This window comes from Paroedura picta, chromosome 14 (genome assembly GCF_049243985.1).
Source record: "Paroedura picta isolate Pp20150507F chromosome 14, Ppicta_v3.0, whole genome shotgun sequence".
Classification (NCBI taxonomy): Eukaryota; Metazoa; Chordata; class Lepidosauria; order Squamata; family Gekkonidae; genus Paroedura; species Paroedura picta.
This window is the reverse complement of record NC_135382.1, coordinates 41,368,949-41,387,027: the sequence shown is the minus strand read 5'-3', so window position 1 is coordinate 41,387,027 and position 18,079 is coordinate 41,368,949. Positions and strand designations below refer to the sequence as shown.

Sequence of the window (18,079 nt, the reverse complement as noted above, 5' to 3'; positions counted from 1 at the left end):
CTTTGAGACTCCTTCTGGTACAGAAAAGTAGCAAATAAGAACCTTCTTTTTCTAATTAACTCCCACACAATCAGCAAAACCCTCCTGGAGCTGCCAAGAAAGCCCAGGGTTTCACAAAACCCCTGTTAAGAAAGCCTAATCTAGTACATTTTTAATCTGCCATTCATCCAGAAGCTGCAAGTGCTGTTCATGACTCTCCCTTCCCTTTTTTATCCTCCGAACAACCCTGTGAGATGAGAGAGAAAAAAGGCTGGCTCACCAATCTTTATAGAAGAGTGGGGATTTTAACCCAGGGCTCCCCAGATTCTAGTCCAATACCTTTGCCATTAGAACCATATTAGTTCCTCGTGGACAACAGTGACTGATGCAACCTGCCCACACAAGCACGTGAAGAGCAAACAACATTTCTAGTCCCTCTTTTTGTGCAGTTTGTGTTCTTTCTTCATTTCTCTTCCCTGTTCTGGCCTCCTGAAAATTGTTTGCAGACCAGGGAGGAAGTGAGCAAGAATGTGTGCTCACTTCCTCTCTCAGCAGCTCAGCTTCAGAAATGTACACTGAATGTGCTCTATATGCCTAGGAAAGAACCACAGGTCCCAATCTCATCTCTAAGAAATAGTCCTCACCAAGCTCCAGCTTGCCTGCACACATTATTACACAGACAGAATATCTAATTTAAAACCATTATTGGCTGAATAGGTATGTAAAGTACAGGACCAGACCTCTGCAAGGAGAAGAAACTCTGCAAGTCAGAGTAAAGAAACCACTGTCACTCCCCCATAGCCTTAGCACTGTGCACAGCTGTTCCTGGCTTCAGTACTCCTTTTCCTCCCCAGCGTCGGAAACACGCAAGCTCAGGAGCGGGAGCTCTGAATCAGACCAGCGGCCCCCCTCGTCCAGCGCCCCGAGTCTCCCCTTCCGGCCTGGGGACGCGGAAGTCCGGCAAGCCGCCGCCGAAAGCCCAGGGAACGACGCCGCGGGGAGGAGGCGCGCCCACCCGTTTGGCTGCAGCCCCGGTAGGGTCGCTGCAGCGCCGCCCGCCGGCCACGGGAAGCACGGCGCGGCACGGCCAGGCCCCTGCGAGACCCGCCAGGCAGGGAGCGGGAGACCGCCGGCACGCGCGCGAGAGGAGGGGAGGGGAGAGGAGAGGAGAGGAGGGGGCCCCCGCCCCCCCGGAAAGGAGCCCGCCCCCGCCCGCGGACGGAGCCAGGCCGCCGCCGCCGCCACGCCTCCCTCTCCCCCCGCGCTCACCGGGCCGGGTCCCTGCGGCGAAGGCGGCGGCGAAAGCGGCAGGAACCAGGCATCCAAAATGGCGGCGGCGCGGCCTCAGCACTGATACCGCAGGCGGACGTATCCGCACTCCCGGAACCGCCACCGCCTGCCGGCCGCCGGCCGAGCCAGCCCCCCTCCAGCCACGGCGCGAAGAAGTCCCGCGGCTTTCACACGCCCCGCCGGCTCCGCCCGTCCGCGCCAGCTGGCGGTCGCGCCGCTCGAAACGCCCGTGGCTCGCCCCAGGACTCGTTTCCCTCGCGGAAGCATCCGTGACGTCTTGTCAGGCCGCTGCGCCGCGCCTCGGCCGGCTCTGATGACGTAAGACGCCTGCCTAGTCAGCTCTGCGGCTGTGCTCTGGCCCGCTTGTCCGGCCGGCTCCCAACGCCCCTCGCTGAGCGTTCCGTGCCGCGCCCGCGGGAGCGTCTTCCCTTCTGCGCCTCCCTCCGTGACGGGTGCACAAAGCAGTTAGCGGCATCCCTGGCCTTCGCGTAGAACTGCCCGGCCGAGACCCCAGCCAAGCAGGGAAAGGCTGAGCCAGTCCCTTTGCAACGGCGGGACGGTAGCCGAAGACGGCTGTGCGTTAAGTGGTTCACTGGGACGGTTGTAGCATCAGGCTAGAGCAGGGGTAGTCAAACGGGCCCTCCAGATGTCCATGGACTACAATTACCAGGAGCCCCTGCAAGCATTCGCTGGCAGGGCCTCATGGGAATTGTAGTCCATGGACATCTGGAGGGCCCCAGTTTGACTACCCCTGGGCTAGAAGTGCGGGAAGGTCCACTGTCCTCAACCCCCCACCCCCGGGATTCTCGCCTCTCCTCCCCGGAAGGGGAAGGAGCGGCTGGCTACATGCGGCCGCCCCACACAAAGCAAACGATGCGGAAGTGTCGGGAGAGACCTGCTACTGGTTCGGGGTAGAATCCTAGAGTTGGAAGGGGCCGGAGAGCCATCTGGTCCAACACCCTAGTAGGCAGGATCAGCCTCAAGCATCCAGGATAAGGATTTGTTCAGTCGCTGTTTGGTGGCTGTCAGTGAGGGGTGCTCCCCACTGCCTTAGGCAGCCCATTCCATTGCTGAAATAGCCTCAGGATCCTAGAGTGGGAAGCGTTCCTATGGGCCGCATAGTCTACCCCTTGCTCAGTGCCGGATCACCCTAAGGATCCAGGAGAAGGATCTGTCCAGCCACTGCTTGAGGGGGACCGCCAGTGAGGGGGAGCTCCCCACCTCCTCAGGCAGCCCATTCCACTGCTGAACTAGACTCAGGATCCTGGAGTGGGAAGGGGCCACGCAGGCAATCTATCCCACCCCCTGCTCAGTGCAGGATCAGCCTCCAGCATCCAGAAGAAGGATCTGTCCAGCCGCTGCTTGAAGACGGTCAGGGAAAGAGAGCTCAATCCACTACTGGACTACTCGGACTGTTGACCCCCCCCAGAGCACCTCGTTGCATTCCCCCCCCCCCGCCCTCGATGGTACCCGCACTACACCCCTGTGAGGTGGGGGAGGCCGAGAGGGCGGTCTGGCTACGGCTCCGCCACCCGCGGCTTTCCCTTCCGCGCTCCGCGGCAGGAGGCCGCTTTCGGGGCCGCGGCACTGGACCGGGGGCGTGGTCAAGGTTGGCTGGTTTCCGCCTCCGGCCGCTATGGCAACCGCGGGTGGGCGGGCGTGGCGCGCCGGTCGTTTCATCATCAGCGCGAGCCGCGCGCGCGGTCGTGACGTCACGAGCGCGGCATTCCGGCGCGCCCTGCGAGGCGGGGTCAGGCCGGAGCGGCGGGGGTCGACGGGATGGAGCCGGGCCAGGGCCAGGGCCATGGCAGCGGCGGCGGCGGGTGAGCAAGCGAGCGAGCGAGCCAAGGCCCGCCGGTCCGGGCGGAGGGGGCGGGAAGTGGCCCCCCTTCCTCCTCCGCGCGCCGCGCTGACGGCCCCCCCCCCACCCCGTGTCTTCGCAGGTGAGGCCTCCGCTCGGCGGGAAGGAGCCTCTGGCGGCAGCGGCAGCAACAGGAGCGACGGCGCCGGGCGCGGCGCGGCCGATCGGGAGCCATGCGGGGAGCGGCGCAAGAGCGCAGCCAGGAGCGCCTGCCGCCCAAGAAGCGCGAGCTGCCCGCGGAGGCCGCCGGCGGAGAGGTGGGGCGGGGGCCAGGGCGGGCCGCGGGCGAGGGGGGCGAGGCCGAGCGGGCGAGGGGGGCGGTGGCGCCCTCGCGCTACGCGGACGCCGCGGCGCCGGAGGGGGTGACCGGCCTGACGGTGGACCAGTACGGTCTGCTGTACAAGGTGGCCGTCCCGCCGGTGGTGAGCGTCAGCCCGTTGCCGCCGGCCTTCAGCGTGGCCTCGCCGCTCCTGCAGCACCCAGGCCTCCCCTACTCGCCCGTGCACTATGCGCAGCTGCCCCCGGCCCCGCTGCACTTTGTGGGCTCGCCCTACCCGGTGCCCTACACCGTACCCTCCGGCTTTGTGCCTGGGCCCCTCCTTCCGACATCTGCCAGCCTGGCTGCTTCTCGCATCCCCCACTTTGTGCCATACGCATCTCTCTTGCTGGAAGAACCTGGCCCACCTACCCACGGCTTTAGCAAAGCTGCTGCCACACATTCCTTGCAGCCCATTGGTGGGAGTCAGCTGTTGGATGTGGGGCGGCAGAGCCGGTTTCCCGTCCAGTACCAGCCGTCCCGTCTGCCAGGAGGCTATTCTGCATTTGAGGCTCTGGGTGCCGATCAGAGCTTGGAGGACCCACTGCAGGATCCCAAACAAGTCACAGCAAATGGTGTTGAGAGGCCAATTGTGTTGACCAAATTAAGCGAGGTTCTGGACAGGGACAGCAGCAATGAAGAAGGGCAGCTGCCAAGGACGACTGTAGAGTCCACTGTCAATAGTCACTTCTTACCGAATTGTAAGTCGCTGAGAACAGAAATTTCAGTGGCGTCTCAGCGGAGTACCCCAGACACAGACTTGGAAGTGCAGAGAGTGGTGGGTGTGTTTGCTTCTCAGGATTATCCTCCTTGCTCAGGAGAGCAGAAGGATAGCTTGAGCCCTTTAAACCTTTCCCATCACGACTTCCCTGAGCAGGGGGAGGAATCAAGGCAGAATCTGGGCCAAGCATCTGTTGAACAAAGCCACCATCAGAGGCCGCCTACAAAGTCTTTAGAGGAATCGCTCTACCATAAAGAAATTTTGAGGGGTGTGACGATGGCCAATGGCAAGGCAGTCTCAGGGTCCTTCCAGCTTGCTGGTCATGACAGCTTTGGGAGAGTAAGTCCAGAGACACCAGCCCAGGGAGGGCCACCAGATCTAGACCGTGCTCACTCCCAGGGTCACTTGCCTTCCCACTTCATGAGAGGAGCCATTATCCAGCTGGCAACAGGGGAACTGAAGCGGGTGGAGGATCTGCAGACCCAAGACTTTGTGCGCAGTGCAGAGGTGAGCGGAGGCCTTAAGATTGACTCCAGCACAGTGGTGGACATCCAGGAGAGCCCTTGGCAGGGCTTCGTCACACTGCATTTTGTGGTTGGGGAGCAACAGAGCAAAGTGAGCATCGACGTCCCACCTGAGCACCCCTTTTTTGTGTATGGACAAGGCTGGTCGTCATGCAGCCCGGAGCGCACAGCTCGGCTCTTTGCACTGTCCTGCCACCGGCTGCAGGTGGGTGATGTTTGTATCTCCATCAGTTTACAAAGCCTGAATGGCAGAGTTGCTTCTCAGGCCACCGAGGTTGGTCCTAGAGAGGGACTTGGGAGATCCAACCAAGGCTTCCGAGAGCCACAAGTTGGAGCTGTGGGGGGAAGCCCCATGCAGAAGGGGGCTGTGTCACTGGGCTCCCCCTCCCCTGAGACCTCGCATCTTGAACTGACTTCTCAGCATGGCTGGGCTGGCCCCAGCTTCCAAAGGTTTGGGGAGGAGCCTCAGTCACTCTTGACTCGCCCTTCATTCATTCCCCAGGAGGTCAAGCTGTCCATTGAGGGCCGTTCAAATGCAGGAAAGTGAGGCCCAACTAACAAGTGGACAGTTGTCCACACAGGACAGGGCTTCTGCTCTGTTCTGCAGGGGTGCCCAACACCTAGCTGCGTGCCTAAAATCACTCTACTGGCAAAGGCTTCCTTCTCACCCCTCCTCAGCAGGGGCAGATGGCTGGCTGCAGGACAGTCTGTAACAGGAACAGCTCCTCTGATGTGGAGAGAGGATTGGGAGCTCAGAGTCCGTCTTCACACAAGCACTTTAATAGGATGCCAGGGGATGGGTTGGGGGTGGGATACACACAATGAGGGGGTTGATTCAGGAGAGGTCTCTACCCAGCACAAATCCTGCTTCTCTGCTTTGGGGAGGTGCAGGTTTGCACTGGCATCACTGCAGATCTCAAGCAGAGTTAAGGGAGCCAAGACAAGCAGGGTTGGTCTTCCAGCCTGAGCTTCCCCTCAGGGTATTTAAAGGCACTGGCTGTATTGAAAGGGAATGGTTAAGTCACACTCTGTTGAATGGGACCCCCACCCACCAGTCTCTGCAGTCTCTTCCCTCCATGGCCTGTCCATTCTGCCACCCCCTGAAGTATTTGTGGCTCAGTCTGGTCCAAAATTTTAGCATTGAATAATGAAATTTGTCTCAGCAACAGCAAGGGACTACATTTCTGCACATGCACGGGTGTGGGAGGGTGGTAAAAGGCTGCACACTTGGCCATTGGGGGCCTGTCTGGGGAACACTTGCAAGACTGAAGGTGCTGCACCTACTGCAGTGATCTCTCAACTCTTTGAAGGGAATTAAAGATTCCTGTGTATCTGCGTGACACTTGGCATCCCAACATGGTATGTTTGGGTTTAGATAACATTTAGACATGGGGGCCTCCATGAGAATGAAATAGCTTTCATTTTTTAGTCTGGAGTACCAATGCTTATTTATGCATGCCAGTCAAAGCATTTCTCCTGCTTTGGTGCCCTTGTAGACTTTTCTTGGCTCTTCCTGTGAGATCGGAGCCCCATGTTCAGTCCAGCTGCTGATGCTGCCCTCTCTTGCCCTGAAACCACAGCTCTCCCAGTTTGTGTTCTTCAGCCTGCCTGCCTCTCCCTGTTCTCGTTTGCTGTCTTCTGCCAGCATTTTGCACTATTCCCAGCTGCCTATCGGTCACTGTCCCTTTCTCTACTAACTCCCTCAGCTTCCTCTCCCCATACCAGCTGTGATTGCCCAGCTGCCCTCTGCTGTCCTTTGGGTGGGGCTGCCTTTCTTTTTCCACAGGGCAGGCTTTGGGGAAGAGGAGGGAGGCAGGCAGCCAAGAAGTACTATGCCATATAACTGGCTACCCCTTTTCCCTCCATGTACCCCTCCTACTCCATTCTCTTTAGCTTTTTGAGCTTCTTTTGTCTCTGCTGCAAAGGACGGTCAGCCCATGGGGGCTGCATTTGCCTTGCACAACTGCTGGGAGTGAGGCTCAAGCACACTCAACCAGTCCCCAAAGTATTGCTTTTATTCAGGAGGTTGACAGATAGCATTTGGCATGCAAGTTTCCAGGCAGAGAGAGGTTGGTGGAGACTCGGGGCTGGCTTCCTAGAGCAATAAGCTGTTTCTGTCAGTGGACACTACAGAGTCCCCATGTCTGTCTGGTAACTATTTCAGGAGTGTTTCCTGATGTGCAATACTGTGGGGCTTGTTTTCACCCACTGCCAGGCCATGGAGCCCCTGACCACGCCCCAGGCATTCTCTTCCCCTTGAGTCCTTTTTTGCCACTGGTTGCTTTGTGAAGAGCACATGTGCCTTTCTCCAGCACCATCCCTGGGGCAGTTTGTGGTAGGCTTCTCTGGTTCCCTGGGGGATACACTGAAGAAGAGGGTTGGCTGGTGAGCTCTGGGACCCTCTGCAGAATAATCCTTCCACAGCATCTGAAGTGAAGTGGACTGCTGGCCAGAGGAGCTTGGGAGTGTTTCTGCCGCTTGCGAGTTGTCATCTTTGGTGACCAACTGTGTCATATCTAAAGCCTTAGTACTAGCCCAATCCCGTCTCTCCTGTTGGATCTCTTATGGAAGCATTCTGAGTCGAAGGATAATCTATTTTGTTGTGTTTTTGTATCTGCTTGGAATAAATCAATTTGTACTTCGGGCGAGATCCTTTTCCTGTTTTACCATTTAAACTCTTTCAACACAGATTGTATTTTTATTGTTAATGCTCTTAATGATTACTGCATTTAATTTGTTGACTATGTAAACACAGTATATATATATATACACACACACACACACACACATATATGTACACATATATCTATATGATGATGATAAATCAATAGCTTTTCCTTTGCTGTGTCTGCTTTGTGTTTCCGTTGATAGAAACAGCTCTGTTAGAAAATGGGGAGGGAGTGGGCATGGTGCAAATGCAGCGTCCCACAAGCAAAACCGGGAACTACCTCTAGCCTTGTACACTTTGGCCCTCCATGTAAATCTGCCATGAGGCCTGTCTGTGGTTCAGTGTGCTTGGCTCCTAAGGCAACACTTTGCTAGAGGTCACCACTCCACTGCTCCCTCCTCCCCCACCCCCCAGGCGGTGGGTGCCGCAGACAAGTCCCGGAAGGAGTCCCTCTGCTTTAGCTTCATGGCAGTTCTAGGGGGTAGGGGAGGCCAAGGCAAATAGGGCCAACGGTGCTCAGTGCCCTTCCTGTGGCTGAATGTGGACTGGAAAGCAGCTCACTGTGGCTGCTACACCACTTTGCATGCATATCATACATTCATAGATATCATCAGATAATTATACAGATCTAGGGCTGAAAGGCATCAGCTGCCTCTCCCGCTCTGTGTGTGTGTGGGGGGGAGGTGTCTAGGCAAATCTGCACCATAGAGCTATTTGAAGCTATGATGCAGAGAGGTTTCCCCAGGTTCGCATAAAAGCCCAACCCATGATTAAAAAAAAAAAAAGCACCCCCCCCCCATCACTCAGGAGTATTTTGACAAATGAGTTGGCAAGGATGGAAAGGGGAGGGGCTCTCACTCATCCGCCACTGCCCCCTTCTCTCCACCAGGCCAGGCAAGAGGGTCCAGAGAAGCCAAAGGGGTGAGGAGAATGAGTTCTCAGCTAGGTGAAGATAATTCTACAGGACATTTAGCATCAGCCTGCAAGAAAATATCATAACATTTTGAACACTACCAGTTGCATGGTAAGTTAACTGCTGAGGGGAAAGGGATTAACGCAGAAGTATTAAGGGGTGGATCTGCTAACACAGAGAACTGAATTTTAAGGTTGAGAGTTCATTGTCAAACTAACTGAAGTGCAACTCTTATCTTGCAAAGGGCATTTGTGCAAACAGCCAAAGATCTGTTCTATGCAGCCTCCTATTCCCATCAGACTCCAGGTCCCAGAAATGAGCTCTTGGTCTTCACCCATGTGGATCCTGACATCAAATTCCTTGACGGCTGCTTGGGACTTCCCAGCTCTGCATATACAATACCATGAAGCATGGTGATACAGGGCAGGGTTTAGAGGGGAATCTTGCTTGTTGCTGATCCCCCCCCCGCCAAACTAGGCTCTGCGCATGAGAGATGAATTCATCATCCGAGGCTATTGGGGCCACCCAAGGCTGAATGTCTATAGATTTCCTTTAGTAGAAGGCAGCCAGAACCCACAACATGAAGACCATGTTCTTGCTCCCCCACTAGGGATGCTGGGTGAGGATTTTTAGCTAAAAGAAAACTGCCTTTTACCAGTTGGGGCTACAGTCTGTCCCTCTTCAGGTGAGGGGAACAGGAGTTACCTGTGCCCGCATGGCCCTTGTGGCAGAGGCAGTGCTGGGAACCTGATTTCCAGTAGCTGAGACCTCAGCATCGTTGCTGGCTGGAGCAGTAACTCTTCAGCCCATGCGAAGTCTTTGCTGACATCCACAGACAGACCCCTCAGGCTGCTGCCAGGCCCACACACAGTGGAGGCAATGCATTCATGTTCCCCTCTGGGATCAAACTGCTCACAGGCTGCCAGCAATTCCGTCCAAGAGTGCAGCAGTTCAAGGCAGGGCGCTAGGACTTGGCTCCTCAAAGGCCATTTTTCCAAGCAGCTGGCCATCCAGCTCCACACCACCCCCCACAGGCAGTGGGAAGAAGTTGATTTCTGCTGCCAGAGTGGCCATGGCTGAGGGATCCTGGCCAAACTGGGCCCGCAGCATCAAGTCCATTTTCTCCAGCCGTCGCTTTAGCCTCTTGGCTTCCCGCTCACGGATGAGCCGTGCCTGCCGTTTCTCCGGGGTTTCATTGGCGCGTTTTAGACGCATTGCTTCACGGTCCCTTTGAAGCCGACGTGCGCGCTGCTCGTCTGTCTCCTGCATACGCTGAAGACGCTTGGCCTCACGATCCCTCATGCGCCGCACTTCACGCTCCTCAGGTGTTTCGTTGTCCCGGCGACTCTTCTTCGCCGTGCGCTCTCGTTCCAATCGCTGGAGCCTCACCTCCAGGGGCTCGTTCTGCCGTCGCAAGGCCCACTTGCGCATGCCTGGGGGGGACTGAGCTTCCAGGAGCTGGCGGTAGGTCACGCAGCTGTTGCACACGAGGAGGAGACCAGCAGGGTATACTGGGGGGCTCACAGCAGAAGTCTTCTCAGCCCCAGAAGACCCTTTGGGGGCAGGAATGGGCAGGGCATCAGCACACAACACCTCTGGCACCTTCTCACTGCAGATGGCAAAGGACAGAAATGTCAGCTTAGAGACTGTTGCCTGATTTACATGTACCCCAGGTCCCCATGGGATCTTTAAGCGTCTCTTGTCCAACCAACAGCCTTTTCGAGCTCCTGAGCATGTCAACTTACAGGCCTCCCACAGTGACCAGAGAGCTTGAGCACAGCTCATCCATCCACTTGCTGCTCCTCTCACACACACTGCCTTACAACCCCACTTGTTCCTTAGAGGCCAGGTCCTTGCACGAGAGCCCACTGCCATCCACCTGGGTAGATGCCAGAAGTTTCTCACCTGTTGAAAGTTGCATGGCTGGTAAAGCGTGCCCCACACACTGCACAGTTTGACAGCTGGTCCTCAGAATGGATAAGGAGATGCCTGCCCAGAGAACCTGGGGAGCCAAGTGCTCGGCCACAGACAGGACACAGGTAGCTCTTGGCACTGACCACTGCTGCTGTATGCTGCAAAGGAGTCCAAGTAGTGAGGCAAGGGCTCCATTAACATCCTCCCCCAATCAAGAAGCTCCCTTTTCTCTTGGGGGAAGAAGGGGAGAAGCCCACAAGGTCTTCCTTCCTTAGCGTGCGGCCCAGCCCCCCAAGAGTGGCAGAAGGGCTGTCTCCTTTTCCCAGGTGAGAAGGAGCTGTCTGCTAGCAAGTCCTCTGGAAAACTATAAAAGAAGCAGCCAGTTCAGCCAAGCCCTTCCCTTCTTGCTCTCCCTCCGTACCTGATAGACATGGGTGACCAGCTGCTCCCTGCTCCCACACTCCAATGGGCAGAGAGGACAGCGAGAGAGTCCCCCCAGGGCATCTGGATTCACATGCAGGTCCAACTAGATGTGACAAAACACCAAGTCAGGGCAGCAAGGGCTTTACACCACAACCCCTCCCTCCAACCCCTGCTGTACTTTGGGAGTGTCATCCCATGCACCACAATGGTGTTTGCCAGGTATTATTGTTATTATTTATCAGATTTGTATCCCGCCCCTCACCAGCACCTTGGAGTGGCTAACAACCTCATTAAATACAACATAGAATTGCCTTAAAATTAAATATATATGTCTTAAAATAGTAAAATACATTCAATTAAAAGACTAGACAACCAAATGTAACTCTTAATGGCCGCATCCATAGGTTCAACCGGTTGGTTTATGGAGCATCTTTAACCCCTGGAATCCTGATAAGGTCAGGGACTGAGGTTCAAGTGAGTTGGCAGCCAGTGGCAGTCCCACAGATCATTCCTGGGTGCTCTGCAACTGAGTCCGTGTCCCTGTGTGGTCCCCAGCATCCCCCAGGCACAAGATGTCCCCAGTGATTGCCCACAGTTGGTAGAAGTTCCCAGTCATGACAGACTGGACCCCAGCCCTATTGCTCCTTTGCTGTGGCACGGGTGAGACTGTTCTCAGCATGGGGGCTCACTTGCCTCCCTGTCCAGAGTCCCCTGCTTGTAGTGGCCAAGCTGATCATCAGTCTCCAGCTCCTGCTTTACTTTAGCCATTGCTCCGTCATCCTCAGACGTGTGGGAGGAGACCTCATCTTGGGTAGTCTCTTCATCTCCTTCACTGTCACCTGGAATCCAGAAGAACAGCATGTGACCCTGCACCCAAGTGGTGGGCTTGACCAAAGCTGCACAAAGTCTCTATGTGCCCTCATCCCATCCGTCCCCTTCAAAGAGGCAGAACTTACTGCCACTGGAGTCCTTGTCTGGGAACTGCTGGGGCTTCTGCCCAAGCAGCCCAGAGAAGTCCCTTCGCATCATGGCCTGCCGTGCGTGCTCCTCCAAGCCGGCAAAAACTTGCTTCCCTGGAAGCAAAAGGTTAGGTGTCAGACCACTCATCCTCTTTGGCACAGACAGTTCTTGACCCCTTGTTGCCCAGTGAAGGTCTCCCCTACCTGAAGGCGGCCCAGAACGGGACTAATGCCTGGGATCCACTCCCCAAAACAGCTTTCCCCAAACCCTTCCTGCAAAGCAACGGTGGCCTGACCCATCTGTCCCTTCGCATCCTTTCCAGCATGACCTGGAAATACAAATGTCTTCAGCAGCATTGAGCACACAGGGAAGGAGGGAGGGCTCTGTCAGGGACCTGACTCCACTCTGCAACTAGCAGCCCTCGCCTTTGCTCACTCGACCTTCCCCTGCTCCCCATGTTTCTCCCCTGAGGATGCTTACGACTGGAAGAAGAGGCTCAGGTGTGCACCTCCAGCCTGCAGCACAGGCACGGATCTTCCCTCCCCTCCTGCCTGCTTAGTAAGGGGCACACGGGGGGGGGGGATTCCCTGGCTGCACCGCGCTGGCCAGTTAGCCCTTCACCGCTCCGTTTCCTCCCTAAAGAGGCAGCGACCGCCGGGCGGATTGGGACCCCGAAGCAGCCAAGACGCCCCGCCCCGGGCTGCGAGCGGGGGGCGGGGGAGGGGGCCCGCGGAAGCCCCTAGGAGGAAGGGGCCGCGGCCTGGACCTCCCCGCCCCTCAGCCCCGCCAAGGGGCACGCCAGCGGATGCCCCCCGCCCCCCCCCCTCAGGCTGTTGCCCGGCGGCGGCGGCGGCGGCGGCGGGGAGGAGGAGGAGCGCCCTTTTGCCGCCCCCTTACTCACAGCGCACTTTGTTGGGGGTGGTCTGTTTCCGACGGGACATGGCTCACCCCCCCGGGGGGGCACCTGGGGAGAGGCGAGAAAAGCCCCGTCACGGCTGAGAGCCGCAGGAGCCCCAGCCCCCTCACCAGGCCCGCCCGCCCCCGTACCGGCTCTCGAGGCTCCGTCGCCCGGCAGGCGGACAAAGGGCCAGCAGGACAGACAGACGGAAGATGGCGGCGCCGCCGCGGGAGCGCCCGGCTCGTGCACAACGGGGGCGGCGGCGGACGGGCGCGCGCCCCGCCGCAGCCAGCCAGCCTCCCGCCACCCCTCTCCGTCTCCTCCGCCGAGAGCAGAGCGGACGAGCCCTCCGCTCCGGGCCTCGTCTGACTGAGCGCCGGGAAGCCCGGCGGGGCTGCTGCAGGATGGGCCGAGGCCGCCTCGGCGGGGAGGGGCGAGCGGGCCGCCGGGCAGGGGTCCCGGGCGGGTCTCTGCTTCCGTCCCCGCGGCTCGGAACTGCCTGATTCCGGAACGCTGGGCGGCGGGCGTTGCGCAGCGGGGGGGGGCCCAATGAGTGTGACACGCGCTCCCGGAAGTGTTGAGTCGCTGCGCCGGGTCCCTCCGCTTAGAAAGTAGTTCCGCGCGGCCCCTTCCCCCTATGCTCCCGACAGGCGGCACTGCCAGGGCCGGGCCGGAAGGAGCGCTGCCGTTGAGCGTATTCCTCCGCTTGCGGGGCCGGCTTTCAGGCTGCGCCGCCGCCACCATCTTGGCTGCTCGGAGGGAGGGAGGGACGGCCTGCCTGCCTGCCTGTCTGCCCGCCCGCCTGCGTAGGGGCGCCGGACGGAGGGAGGGAGGGTCAGTCAGTCGCTGCGCTTCCGCCTGCGGGAGGAGGGGCGGCGGCGGCGGCGCTGCTTCCTTGCTTCCGGGCCCCTGCCTCCGCCGAAGGAGCCTCCGGGAGGGGTGTGTGTGTGTGTGTGGCGGCTGGCCTTTATCGCGCCAGGAGCAGCGTCCGCGCGCCATGTTGGGCTCCGGGTTCAAAGCCGAGCGCCTGCGCGTCAACCTCCGCCTGGTCATCAACCGCCTCAAGCTGCTGGAGAAGAAGAAGAGTGAGTGAGGGGGGCGGTGCAGGGTGGGCCGATGGTCCCTCTTGGCGCCGGGCGGCCTGTCTGTCTGTCTGTCTGTCCGCCTGCTTCTCCTGGAGGCGGGGGCATGGGCTGTGCTCCCAGCGCAGAATCGATGGCGCCTGCAACCTTACCTCTAGTCCTCTCTTTGACCTGCAGCTGAGCTGGCCCAGAAGGCAAGGAAGGAGATTGCTGATTACCTGGCTGCTGGCAAGGATGAGAGGGCTCGGATCCGTGTGGAGCACATCATCCGGGAGGACTACCTGGTGGAGGCCATGGAGATCCTGGAGCTGTACTGTGACCTGCTTCTGGCCCGTTTTGGTCTTATTCATTCAATGAAGTGAGGAAGTGGGGTTGGGTGCTGGGTCCCGTGGCAGGGGAGCCTGCCTTTCAGGGCAGAGCTCCCTGGGTATTAATCCTTGCATGGTTCCTACAGGGAGCTGGACTCTGGACTGGCAGAAGCTGTTTCCACTCTCATTTGGGCTGCCCCCCGCCTGCAGTCAGAGGTCGCAGAGCTGAAAATTGTGAGTAGTATCCACAAGCGACTAACTGCCACCACTTGTTGCACTATGCTCTTCCAATTGTATGCCTGCTCACTTTCACGGGCTTGGTGCATCTTGCAGTGTTATACTTTTGGGGATGTTGGGAGAACAAGCTTTGGCTCAAGGCAGCCTTGGTAGGAACTGTCTAAGTCACCCACTGTCCCAGTTCAGCTCTTCCAGGTCTGCTGTGCTAGTGTCTCTCTTCTGTGCCAGGTTGCCGACCAATTATGTGCAAAGTACAGCAAGGAATATGGCAAGTTGTGCCGGAGTAACCAGATTGGCACAGTCAATGACCGGGTGAGTCCACCTTGGGAGGCCTGTCTTAGAAGTGTAGTTATGGAAGGGTGGGGGTTGGGGGATAGGACTTTTCCTGAGAAATTGATGTTTTTCTTGCTTGGGGGGAAGGGCTAACCTGTCTTAGCCTAAAAGTTATTCTGAGCACTTCTTGCCTCCTAGCTGATGCACAAACTCAGTGTAGAGGCACCTCCCAAAATCCTGGTGGAGAGATACCTCATTGAGATTGCCAAGAACTACAATGTGCCCTATGAGCCAGACTCCGTGGTCATGGTGAGTGGGGCAGAGGAGGTGTCCCCATGGATGTGGGAGGTGGTTCTGTTTTGGGTATCTACGGCAGCTGCTATGGATTTCTAGTGACTGGTGTAAGCCTGCTTTCATTCTCCCCTCCTCCTACCTTTTCCCAGGCTGAAGCTCCTGCTGGTGTAGAGGCGGATCTGATTGACGTGGGATTTGTGGATGACGTAAAGAAAGGCGGGCGAGGAGGAGGTGGTGGTGGCAGTGGCGGCTTCATAGCCCCTTTGACTGGTCCTGATGGGATTGTCCCAATGCCTATGCCATCTCCTGCTCCCCCTTTCTCTTACCCTCCTCCCAAAGGGCTGGTAAGTCTTTATCAAGCAACAAGGAAGAGATGGGAACCCAGTAGTATTTGTTCTGCAGGGGGGGCGTGCAAGAAAGGGCAATTGATTCTTCACTGTCAGGGTGGGAGTGAAGCAGGGTTCCAAGGCTACCTGTCTGAGGCATCTCCTTTTCGTTTCTGGTTTGCTGGAGGACTTCAATGGCCTGCCTGTGGGGACATACCAGCCTTTTCCCAGCCTTCACCCACCTCAGATCCCAGCCACTCCTCCAATGTATGAGTCGGTAAGTGCCAGAGCGACTACTGGAGTTTTTGCCAAGAAAGGCAGTTGAGCCTCCTGTGAGTCTTTTCAGGCCAGCTGGGAAAAGAGGGCTGGGCAAAACCAGGCTGTTTTCCATTCTAGTCTTGGAAGCTCTCTTTGTTCATGTTTGCTGTGTACAGTTTTGGGTAATGAGTTCTTGGATGTAGGCAGGTAGGATGAATACACTTATTTAATACACATATTGTCAACCGCTCTTGAATGAAGCAAGCAAATACAGACAATGTAATATAAGATCATTCTAAAACAATACTAAAATTCCTGTTCCATTGTAAAATAAAACAGAGGGAAGAAATGATAACATTTGTTTGCTTTTTCATATAATGAATGGCCATCACCCATATTTAGTAATCTTACATATAGTGCCATTCTTTTCCCATAAGGGAAAATTATTTTTTTCTTCATCAATGATAGCAAATGCACCCCTGTGCAAAGGTAATATTATCTTAGAGTGGAGTGATGCATAAAGTGAGCATCTAAAGAGGACATGTTCCAACGACTCTAGTTCCCCATTTCTATGCAGACAAAGCCTCTTTGTTCTTGAAATGTCACTGCAGCAGGCAGGCTGTGTTTGGTCTTGTGAAAGGAGCAGTGGCTCTTTGCCAGGGCTGCTGCTCCTCTTCCTGGTTACATCTCCCGTGACTGAGATCCAGCTTCTAGGAGGCAGGTTGTGTGCCATTTGACTATCTGGTAGCTCATTCATCCTGATGCCATCCCAAAGAACTGCCCTGGCCCTTCTTCTCTGCTAATACTGGCCTGAGGCAAAACAGGTTTGAGTGATAAAGGTATTAAGGTGAAATAAGCACATGCCTCCCTATTTTGTTCTTCGAGTTGTGTGGTTGTGTGGTCATACATAGGGAAGAACTCTTCCCCATGCTGGGGGTGTGAGAGGTACAGTGGCGAGGCATCATTATGATTTCTGCCTGCACTGCTGTGTGACTCTCTTGGGGCACTATCAGTTGGGATGAAGGACCCTGTGTCATGCCAGCTCTTGCCTGTTTCAGATTGATGATGTCAGTGCTGGCAAGGATGAGGCCTCCCGCGTGGCTGGTGAGTCTAATGGGATGAAAGGAGATAAGGTGCCGTGGAGGCTGTCAGCTGCAGGGATGGTGCTGGGAAAGGGGGCAAAGGGAATTTGGTCGGGCAGCAAAAGTGCTCTTCTGAGAGCTCCAGTCTCCTTGGGCCTTGGGCTGATGGTGCCCATACCTGCTGTTGAAACACTGTGAATTTGGCATGGTAATTACTTATTACCAAAAGACCACTGAATGCCTTGTTGACCATATACTTTGAATCCCAGCTCAGTTAAGGAAACTGCCAATGTAGAGTTGTCCTTTTGTCCTCAAGACCTCGAGAGAGTCCCTCATTTCCTGGGCGAGAGGTACTGTGCTAGAGCCAGCTAGCTTCTTGCCTGTGATGGGTTTTCTCTCACTGTCAGTGGGCCCCTGAGCTTGCTGTGGGTGAGCTTGCTGACCCTCCTCTTGACGCCTTGCCCGTTGTGTGTGTGTGGGGGGGGGGGTTGGCTGCATCCACACTGTTCCTGGTACTCCCCATCTGAGCCCAGTGCTTTCTCCTGCTGCAGGAACTGTTTCAGTACTGATTCAAATGAGTAGCCATGTTGGTCTGAAGTAGCACAATACTTCACAATGCTACTGGACTCTGGTTTTATTGTTTCAGTACTGGGTGGCCTTTCCCTGGCTTGAGACCCATAGCAATGATGTCTTTTTTTTCCTTTGCAGGGCCTGGACCGAAGCCAGAGGTGGTGGCCAAACCACCCAGCTTGCACGATAACTTTGTGCTGCCAGAGTTGCCCTCGGTCCCAGACACGCTTCCTGCTGCCTCTGCTGGCGTCAGCACTTCTGCATCAGAAGACATTGACTTTGATGATCTCTCACGAAGGTTTGAGGAGCTGAAGAAGAAAACCTAAGCGAGGGGAGCCAGGAAGAAAGCTGGTTGACTGCCTGTGGCCATGTGCCCTCTTCTTTCTTTTTCTGGCCTTTCTTCCTGCTGTACTGACACCAAATGCTGCTGCTTTTTGGATGGCTTCTGCTCCAGGAAAAGACTGGAGCAGCTTCAGGATGGGAGCATCAAGGACAGCCCTAAAGAAGCTGTGCTCCCTTAGCAGAGTATTGGGGGGGGGGGGGTATGTGTAGCCCCTCCCTGGGTTCTGCTGGGGTACCAGCCTCAGAGGTTGTGGGACAAAAAGCTGGCTCCTACTAATGTCTAGTGTTGGTCCTAGATGGGCTTTGTTTGGCCTGCTGCATTCTCAGGGAACCCTCTGGGGCCTTTCTTCCTTTTCTCTTTGGGGAGGCCGATGCCATAGCTATGACTGGCACAGGTGGCAAGGCTGGGGCAAGGTTCCAGTTGGCTGAGTGGTCTCCCTCCCTCACTGCAGCCGGTGGAGAAACAGGGCCTCTTTCCCTCTCCTGGAAGGGCCCCCCTGGGTCGGTTTTGACACAGACCTGAACCTTTCTGAACCTTTCTGTGGCACTCTGCCCTGGGTGCCTGCTTGGGCTTGGGGCTGGCACTTGCCTTGTACGTCACTCTCGGTATTTCACTCACCCGCCTTACTGGCTAAACAGCCATTTTCCTTCCTGCAATGGACCACTCCTGGCCGTAGGGGTCAACCTGTTCTCCTTCCCGTCTCACATCTGTCTGTAATACTTCCCACGGCTCTTAGAACTGTGTGGTGGGCTTGTACCTTTGCTATTAACTCAATAAACTTGAAGAGTCATCTCTGGATTGGGGCCACACACCCCATCCTGTTTCATGCCAACAGCAGA

The 18,079-nt window shown here is 56.6% G+C and overlaps 4 protein-coding genes across 10 annotated transcripts in view; 2 read left to right on the top strand and 2 right to left on the bottom strand.

Annotated features, from left to right (window-relative positions):
- AP1G1 (adaptor related protein complex 1 subunit gamma 1) overlaps positions 1-1,578 on the bottom strand; it is a 29,894-nt gene extending 28,316 nt beyond the window's left edge. For 2 of the 5 annotated variants that reach the window (XM_077310501.1, XM_077310504.1), the window contains exon 1: positions 1,249-1,578. The gene's annotated coding sequence lies outside the window, so the exon portion shown is untranslated. Of the gene's footprint in view, positions 1-719; positions 1,172-1,248 lie in introns of those variants that run through there. The other 3 variants (XM_077310505.1, XM_077310506.1, XM_077310502.1) reach the window with 3 other exon arrangements.
- A 1,378-nt stretch (positions 1,579-2,956) lies between these two features.
- ATXN1L (ataxin 1 like) lies at positions 2,957-7,532 on the top strand. Its single transcript, XM_077310377.1, has 2 exons — positions 2,957-3,092; positions 3,213-7,532. Exon 2 carries the CDS (start codon positions 3,304-3,306, stop codon positions 5,236-5,238), a length of 1,935 nt encoding a protein of 644 aa, XP_077166492.1. The 5' UTR covers positions 2,957-3,092; positions 3,213-3,303; the 3' UTR covers positions 5,239-7,532.
- Positions 7,370-12,831, bottom strand: ZNF821 (zinc finger protein 821). 3 transcript variants are annotated; one of them, XM_077310379.1, is made up of 7 exons: positions 12,617-12,831; positions 12,471-12,533; positions 11,566-11,682; positions 11,303-11,448; positions 10,608-10,712; positions 10,178-10,344; positions 7,370-9,881 (listed from the first exon to the last, which is right to left on the bottom strand). In XM_077310379.1, exons 2-7 carry the CDS (start codon positions 12,508-12,510, stop codon positions 9,224-9,226), a joined length of 1,233 nt encoding a protein of 410 aa, XP_077166494.1. In that variant the 5' UTR covers positions 12,511-12,533; positions 12,617-12,831; the 3' UTR covers positions 7,370-9,223. The 3 variants fall into 3 exon arrangements, with proteins under 3 accessions (XP_077166494.1, XP_077166496.1, XP_077166495.1); XM_077310381.1 differs by lacking the exon at positions 12,617-12,831 and adding an exon at positions 11,773-11,897 and having other exon boundaries at positions 12,471-12,513; XM_077310380.1 differs by lacking the exons at positions 12,471-12,533; positions 12,617-12,831 and adding an exon at positions 11,773-12,386.
- A 225-nt stretch (positions 12,832-13,056) lies between these two features.
- IST1 (IST1 factor associated with ESCRT-III) lies at positions 13,057-18,036 on the top strand. Its single transcript, XM_077310378.1, has 9 exons — positions 13,057-13,552; positions 13,727-13,907; positions 14,004-14,091; positions 14,323-14,406; positions 14,566-14,676; positions 14,811-15,005; positions 15,175-15,264; positions 16,304-16,349; positions 17,036-18,036. Exons 1-9 carry the CDS (start codon positions 13,105-13,107, stop codon positions 17,221-17,223), a joined length of 1,431 nt encoding a protein of 476 aa, XP_077166493.1. The 5' UTR covers positions 13,057-13,104; the 3' UTR covers positions 17,224-18,036.
- Positions 18,037-18,079: the final 43 nt, after the last annotated feature.

Bases quoted from the DNA above. Each gene is read 5' to 3' on its own strand.
- ATXN1L (XM_077310377.1), top strand. From the start codon at position 3,304: ATGCGGGGAGCGGCGCAAGAGCGCAGCCAGGAGCGCCTGCCGCCCAAG.
- ZNF821 (XM_077310379.1), bottom strand. From the start codon at position 12,510: ATGTCCCGTCGGAAACAGACCACCCCCAACAAAGTGCGCT. The intron at 11,449-11,565 runs GTAAGTTCTGCC...TCTGGATTCCAG, and splicing joins AGACAAGGACTCCAGTGGCA to GTGACAGTGAAGGAGATGAA. The intron at 10,713-11,302 runs GCAAGTGAGCCC...TGTCACATCTAG, and splicing joins AGGGGACTCTGGACAGGGAG to TTGGACCTGCATGTGAATCC.
- IST1 (XM_077310378.1), top strand. From the start codon at position 13,105: ATGCTCCCGACAGGCGGCACTGCCAGGGCCGGGCCGGAAGGAGCGCTG. The intron at 14,092-14,322 runs GTGAGTAGTATC...CTTCTGTGCCAG, and splicing joins AGGTCGCAGAGCTGAAAATT to GTTGCCGACCAATTATGTGC. The intron at 16,350-17,035 runs GTGAGTCTAATG...TTTCCTTTGCAG, and splicing joins TGAGGCCTCCCGCGTGGCTG to GGCCTGGACCGAAGCCAGAG.